Source organism: Alosa sapidissima, chromosome 1 (genome assembly GCF_018492685.1).
Source record: "Alosa sapidissima isolate fAloSap1 chromosome 1, fAloSap1.pri, whole genome shotgun sequence".
In the NCBI taxonomy this organism is placed as follows: domain Eukaryota; kingdom Metazoa; phylum Chordata; class Actinopteri; order Clupeiformes; family Clupeidae; genus Alosa; species Alosa sapidissima.
In genome coordinates, this window is record NC_055957.1 from 5,114,413 (window position 1) to 5,122,101 (window position 7,689).

The 7,689-nt window shown below is 49.9% G+C and overlaps 1 protein-coding gene across 1 annotated transcript in view; it reads right to left on the minus strand.

The window, feature by feature from the left end:
• Positions 1-7,689, minus strand: part of asap3 (ArfGAP with SH3 domain, ankyrin repeat and PH domain 3) — a 36,573-nt gene that overhangs the window by 20,102 nt on the left and 8,782 nt on the right. The window contains exons 2-8 of the mRNA XM_042105389.1: positions 7,528-7,613; positions 6,762-6,837; positions 4,785-4,871; positions 3,370-3,479; positions 2,418-2,487; positions 2,130-2,217; positions 1,262-1,310 (exon numbers count right to left, since the gene is read on the minus strand). Coding sequence (XP_041961323.1) covers positions 1,262-1,310; positions 2,130-2,217; positions 2,418-2,487; positions 3,370-3,479; positions 4,785-4,871; positions 6,762-6,837; positions 7,528-7,613 — 566 coding nt within the window. The remainder of the gene's footprint in view (positions 1-1,261; positions 1,311-2,129; positions 2,218-2,417; positions 2,488-3,369; positions 3,480-4,784; positions 4,872-6,761; positions 6,838-7,527; positions 7,614-7,689) is intronic.

Sequence of the window (7,689 nt, forward strand, 5' to 3'; positions counted from 1 at the left end):
TGCGGAGAGGAGAGGCTGCTGAGTATCCCTCAATACTGACCCCTCCGCAGGGGAATGTGCTGAGTATCCCTCAATACTGACCCCTCCGCAGGGGAATGTGCTGAGTATCCCTCAATACTGACCCCTCCGCAGGGGAATGTGCTGAGTATCCCTCAATACTGACCCCTCCGCAGGGGAATGTGCTGAGTATCCCTCAATACTGACCCCTCCGCAGGGGAATGTGCTGAGTATCCCTCAATACTGACCCCTCCGCAGGGGAATGTGCTGAGTCACACACCCTCCGTGCTCCTTTGGCCTGAGTCTCTCCCTCTCTCCCTCTCTCTCTCTCTCTCTCTCTCTCTCCCCTCTCTCTCCCTCCCTCCCCTCTCTCCCTCCCTCTCCCTCTCTCTCTCTCCCCTCTCTCTTTCCCTCCCCTCTCCCTCCCTCTCTCTCTCTCTCTCTCCCCTCTCTCTCCCTCCCTCTCCCTCTCTCTCTCCCCTCTCTCTCCCTCCCTCTCTCTCTCCCTCCCTCTCCCTCTCTCTCTCCCCTCTCTCTCCCTCCCTCTCTCTCTCCCTCTCTCTTTTTCCTTCTCTTCATCTTTCCCTATCCCTCCCTCCCTCTCTCCATCCCTCCCCTCTCCCTCTCTCTCTCTTATCCCTCTCTCTCCCCCTCTCCCTCTCTCTCTCACTCCCCCTCTCTCTCCTTCTCTCCATCCCTTTCTTTCTTTCGTTCTCCCCGCCTCATTTCTCGTCAGCCCAGGCCTCATCTCTGCTTGTCTTTCATTATCTTTTCCTTTCTTTCTTCCTCTCCTTTCCTCTCTTCCCTTCTCTTCCTGCTTTCCCAGGACTCCTGTGGACCACACAGCACAGAGAGAGAGAGAGAGAGAAGACAGGCCTCCACCCAACACCAGCTGTGTTCCTGTGGGAGGCCTCCATCTTTCCATCTCTCCTACTTATCTATTTGTCTTTCTCTCTCTCTCTCTCTCATCATTCTCTATTCTTTCATCTTTCTTTTCCTTTCTTTTCTCCTTTATTTTCCTCCATTTCCCACCTGTCTACCGCTCTAATTATTTTCCTTCTCTCTCCCTTTCTCCCTTTCTTTCTTTCTTTCTTTCTTTCTATGATTTAATTTGTGTTTATTGGCATGTCCCAGCCTGTACATGCACCTCTGTGTGTGTGTGTGTGTGTGTTTGTGTGTGAGAGTGTGAAGGTGTGTGACAGTGTGTGTGTGTGTGTGTGTGTGTGTGTGTGTGTGTGTGTGTGGCTTAGGTAACGATCCTTACATCATGCATTCCTGCTCGTCCTCTGCCTGGAAGTGGTAGGTGCGATTGTCTGCAGAGGAATGAAACAATGGAATGATGGAGGAGAGAGAGAGAGAGAGAGAGAGAGAGAGAGAGGGAGAGTGGAGAGAGGGAGAGATAAAGAGAGAGAAATAGAGAGAGACAGAGAGGGATAGAGAGAGAGGGAGAGGGAGAGAGAGGGATAGAGAGAGAGAGAGGGATAGGATGGGAAGAGATGGGAGGAGATGGGTGTGAACTCCAGGGAACTAAAACAGGTCTGAGACTCACGTCAGAGAGAAAACAACCTGATCTACAGGAAAGGCACACACCACTGCAGGCCAAGACAAGCCTCACACTCCACCTGCTCTTCATTATGGAACACACACACACACACACACACACACACACACACACACACACACACACACACACACACACACACACACACACACACACACACACACACACACACACACACACGTGTGTATACATACATATGCATGAACTCACACAGCAGTATATGCACCCCACATATGCTTTATTTTAAGAGCAAGTGGAACGTAACTAAATAAACCCTCATGACAACCACGTGCTCTGGCAGGTCAACTCCAAACTTTCCTCTAGAACACCTCCAACCTCCTGAGGTCAGGCCCTGATTATGCACCACGGCTCTGTTGAAAACCATGACAGGGAAAGTTCTGTGTGTATGTGTGAGAGAGAGTGCGTATATGTGTGTGTGTGTGTGTGTGTGTGTGTGTGTGTGTGTGTGAGTGTGTGACATAGAAAGATCTGAGTGACCAGGTGGCTAATTTAGCTCGGGCCAGAGGCGGGGTCACAGAGGCGAAGAGGTCAGAGGTGGCGGGGAACTTACGTGTGACCAGGTCAAAGGTCCTCCTGTCGTCTGGATTGGGTCTCACCTGACAGGTCAGGAGGTTCAACTTCGCCGGTGGCCGGTTGATCTGGGAGCATAGAGAACAGGGTCACTAGTGTGTGTGTGTGTGTGTGTGTGTTGTCCCTATCTAGACACATTATTTTCAACACATTTGTTTTTTTTTTTAAGAGAATGCGTGTGTGTGTGTGTGTGTGTGTGCGTGTGTGTGTGTGTGTGTGTGTGTGTGTGTGTGTGTGTGTGTGTATGTGTGTGTGTGTGTGTGTTTACCGTGCTGTGAGAGATGGTCAGGCAGCCGTACTTCACCCCACATTTCCGCTTCTGCCACACTTTTCGGATTCTGTGGGAAGCAACAAGTTAACAAGTAAGTTTACCAACACATCACCTTAATAATAAGTCACCTTAGCAACAAGTCACCTTAGCAACAAGCTATCTGCCCCACTGCCCCTCCCTGCCCTGCCCAGGGGGTGGTGTGTTTTTGGAAGTGCAGTTACACGGCATACATCCTCTCTAGCCCACTGCATTTGCATAGTAAACAGTCTTCACACACACACACATCACAGGAACATGCTAATGGGACAAAGCCACATGCTCAGGAGGCCCACAGTCTCTCTCTCTCTCTCTCTCTCTCTCTCTCTCTCTCTCTCTCTCTCTCCCCTTGTGCATCTCAGTCTCTCTTTGTTCTCAGACTCCACCAGCATACTGTAAATCACACATACACAGCCATCTCCTAACCATACACTTACTCAAAACACACACACACACCCACCCAGTGTGTTTGAGAACCCACCCAAAGCCCATGACACACACACACACACACACACACACACCACCCCACCTCCATATGGAAGTCATCCACATCTCAGGCCCAGCACATGGCTACTACCCCCCCACACCACTCAACTCTTTATCCAAATCCACACACACACAGACACACAGACACACACACACACACACACACACACACACACACACACACACACACACACACACACACACACACACACACGCGCGTAAGGAATATCTCTGTTCATAATGCTCGAGGCTGAGAGGCAACAAGGTCTCTTTGGGTATTCTTTTGTATATTGGCTTAAGAAAAGGACAGAGCACAGTTTATTTGATGAGTGTGTGGTTGTGTTGCATGTGTACACGCGTTTGCATGTGAGAAAGAAAACTAGCGTGTGTGTGTGTGTGTGTGTGTTGCTAGGTTCCTCTCACTCACCCATCACTCTTCTTGAGGAGGAAGCCGGACTTCTCAGTGCCGTACTTCTTGTTGCCCTGGGGCTGGTGGATGCTGTAGCCGTGACCCGAGTTCTTACGGTTCATGTACTCCTGTGGCAGAGAGGGGCGTCAACAGCAGACACACACAAACACACAACGCTCAACTGGACCGAGTGTGGAACACCACGTGCTCCTCACCAACAATACCACTTATCACTCTGGCTCTGATCTGGCTCTGATGTGGCTCTGATCTGCGTCAAAACATTCCAGGGTCAAATGCTACCTAGGTTTCTGCAAACCTCTGATAAATAAACAATCAAGCATTGGGTTGCTGATCCACGATGAAAAAAAGAAATGAAGAGGAGCTATGCTGTTGAGCTATGAGCTGTGCTGTTGAGCTGTGCTGTTGAGCTATGAGCTGTGCTGTTGAGCTGTGCTGTGCTGTTGAGCTATGCTGTTGAACTGTGCTGTTGAGCTGTGCTGTTGAGCTATGAGCTGTGCTGTTGAGCTATGAGCTGTGCTGTTGAGCTGTGCTGTGCTGTTGAGCTGTGCTGTTGAGCTTTGCTGTTGAGCTGTGCTATTGAGCTGTGCTGTGCTGTGCTGTTGAGCTTTGCTGTTGAGCTTTGCTGTGCTGTTCAGCTGAGCTGTTGAGCTGTGCTGTTGAGCTGAGCTATGCTGTTGAGCTGAGCTGCGCTGTTGAGCTGAGCTATGCTGTTGAGCTGTGCTGTTGAGCTATGCTGTTGAGCTTTGCTGTGCTGTTGAGCTGAGCTGTTGAGCTGTGCTGTTGAGCTTTGCTGTGCTGTTGAGCTATGCTGTTGAGCTGTGCTGTTGAGCTATGCTGTTGAGCTGTGCTGTTGAGCTATGCTGTTGAGCTGTGCTGTTGAGCTACGCACTGTGCTGTGTAGCTGTGCTGTGCTGTTGAGCTGTGCTGTGTAGCTGTGCTGTGCTGTTGAGCTGTGCTGTTGAGCTATGAGCTGTTCTGTTGAGCTGTGCTGTTGAGCTATGAGCTGTTCTGTTGAGCTGTGCTGTTGAGCTGGGCTGTTGAGCTGTGCTGTTGAGCTATGAGCTGTACTGTTGAGCTATGAGCTGTGCTGTTGAGCTATGAGCTGTGCTGTTGAGCTGTGCTGTTGAGCTGTGCTGTTGAGCTATGAGCTGTGCTGTTGCGCTATGAGCTGTGCTGTTGCGCTATGAGCTGTGCTGTTGCGCTGTGCTGTTGAGCTGTGCTGTTAAGCTATGAGCTGTGCTGTCTTTATATGAAGCCCTGAGTGTCTTTATACTGGCATAGTGCATGCTGGAACAGCGTGTTTACACTGGTGCAGTGCATGCTGGGATAGCGTGTTTACACTGGTGCAGTGCATGCTGGGATAGCGTGTTTACACTGGTGCAATGCATGCTGGGATAACGTGCTGTGCTCACCACTTTGCCCTCGCCCTGCAGGGCTGACCGGAGAGAGTCCCGCAAATGGGCAAGTTGCCGCATCTCCTCATCCTGCTCCAGACGTACCTGCGTGAAGACACACACACACACACACACACACGCATCATTTCTGCACTCTTCAGAGGTCAACTCAAACGATATACTTAACAAAGATCAACTAAATCTGACCAAACACTATTACATAATCCAATGTGGCATGTATAAACTGCATTATGTCCAGTACAGGACACTACACAGGTGCTGTTAAGATCCACATGATGGTTTAAAGGGTTCAAAGGTCACAAGCCTGGCACTGACAGCCACAACAAACAGCAGAGAAAAGAGCCTGGTTGCATTCTGATGTTGATTCCAGTCATTGCTGATTTTAATCACCATCATAAACCAGCAGGCCTCTGCAGGTAGAACACACGCACACACTCACACTCACACACACTCACACTCACACACACAGGAACCGGCCCAGCGAGGCATTTTACCCCTCTCCTAACCCCTCCCACCTCCACAGGGAGTGTCAACGAGCCACAGCCTGCTCCACTGCAGGCCTGAGGGACTGCTCACTGCGGAGACTTCAAAGGCAGAGGGACCTACCAGGGGGACAGGAGGAGGAGGCGGAGGAGGAGGAGGAGGAAGAGGAGGAAGAGGTGGAGGTGAAGGAGGAGGAGGTGGAGGAGGTGAAGGAGGAGGTGGAGGAGCCAGATCAATATAATATGAGGCATGTGGGGGAGCTTTGATTAGCTGCAGGCTAATAACTAACCTAAGCTGACAGAAAGTCTGAATACCCAAACCACAGACCATAATAACTTCTGTGGCAGCTGCCAGGTAACCATGGTAGTGCCTATGAGTTTTCTTTCATGCTTTCTTTTTGGGTTCTGGTGAAAACCAGGTGGGATATGGAGGAGAAAACCCTAGGGGTGCAGAAGGGGGGTGATAGACCACAGACAACTGCCCCAGGGGTGGCAGAGGGTACAGGAGGGGGGGGTCTGATTTTGACCTAAAGATGACAGGTGGGTGTGAGTAATTGGACTGGAACGCAGTACGTGTGTGTGTGTGGTGTTACAGTGGACAGACTCTGACGGTCTCATGAGTACCCTCTGGCCTCTCTGGCCTCAAGATCACAGGTGAGTGCCCATAGGTAGTTCCAGGCCAGGCCAAGGGGCACACTGTTGATCACAGGTGAGTGCGCACAGGTAGTCCCAGACCAGGCCGAGGGGCACACTGTTGATCACAGGTGAGTGCGCACAGGTAGTCTCAGGCCAGGCCGAGGCAAGCTGTTAGAGGCGCCGCTGGTAATGACTCAAGAGATAAGAGTGGATGTTTATTTGCCTTTAGAAAGGGACTTTGGAAGTGCTCCAGGTTTCTCAAGGCCAACACCAGAGTCAAGAATGCAAACAAACACACACGCACACACACTGACAGCACAGACCTATGTCTCCAAAGCATGGCTACTCTCTACAGATCCTAATCATGTAATATTGGCCACTGTCTGCCAAGTTATGACAACCAGTCTGGAAAATCAGCTATAAACTTTAGTAGCCCTATAAATAGGATGTCCTAACGTTGCCACAACGGTCAGCAGCTATAAACTCTAGTAGCCCTATTCATAGGATGTCCTAACGTTGCCACAGCGTTCAGCAGGACGGCAGCGCTAATGTAGATTAGACGGTCAGACTGAGTAAGAGTGCGAGGGAGACACGTGGAGATAAGATAAGAGAGAGGGCGGACACACACACACACACACACAGGCACACAAACACACACACACACACACAGGCACACAAACACACACACACACACATGCACGCGCACACATACACACACACACACAGGCGCACACAAACACACACACACACACATGCACTTGCACACACACACACACAAACGCGCATGCACACACGACACACACACACAAACACAAATCTTTAGGTTTCAATTCTGACGCAAAGATGGGAGATTTACCGTGTGCACAGAGGTGGCCAACTTCTCCACAAAGGGACTGAGGTTCTCTGCAGCTTTCAAACCGTCCTGGAAAAACCTGCAGTGAGATCACACACACACACACACACACACACACACACACACACACACACACACACACACACACACACACACACACACAAACAAAACTGATTTCTCCACTTAAGCCACAATACTGCTGAACTCCAGGCCACCTCAGACAGACTCAAAGGAGATTATCGGCCATGCCTCACCAATGGGCTAGAAATGCAGTGGACTCATTGTCAAAAAATTTTCAACAGTTATTGTTGCGTGCGGGAGCTGAGATATGTCTAACATAACTCCTTTGTGCTCCGCAGCTAAATCTAGAGGCAAGGAAAAGTCAGAGTGAATGTTGGCAAAAAGGATTTCCGCAGAACTTTCCATAAACTGTTCCGTGCACTTATGAAAAGGAATTCTTCAGCCTGCCACAGCAGCAGAGCAGTTAAAAAAAAAAAGATTCTTCGTCTTCGTAGAATTATTCAAATTCAAAAAGACTCCATGATCCCATACAAGTTTTATGACAAAAACAACCTCTACATTAGAACAGTCATGTCTAACATGTAAACACAGACATAGACACACACAGACATATACACATGTCCATGCACGCATACACACATAAACACACATATACATATAGACATACACACATGCTTGCACACCCACACTCAAAACACACACACACACACACACACACACACACAGTAAGGGTGAAGGGGCTACTCACGTGAGCTGTGCCTGGAAGTACTTGATGAGGCTCTGCAAGAGATCTGGTCCCTGGCGGATCTTGAGCTCCTGGATCTTCAGTAAGTACTGTGGAGACCACAGGAGACAGAGCGGAGATTAGGAGTTAGGGTTAGGGTCAGCAGGAGACAGAGCGGGGATTAGG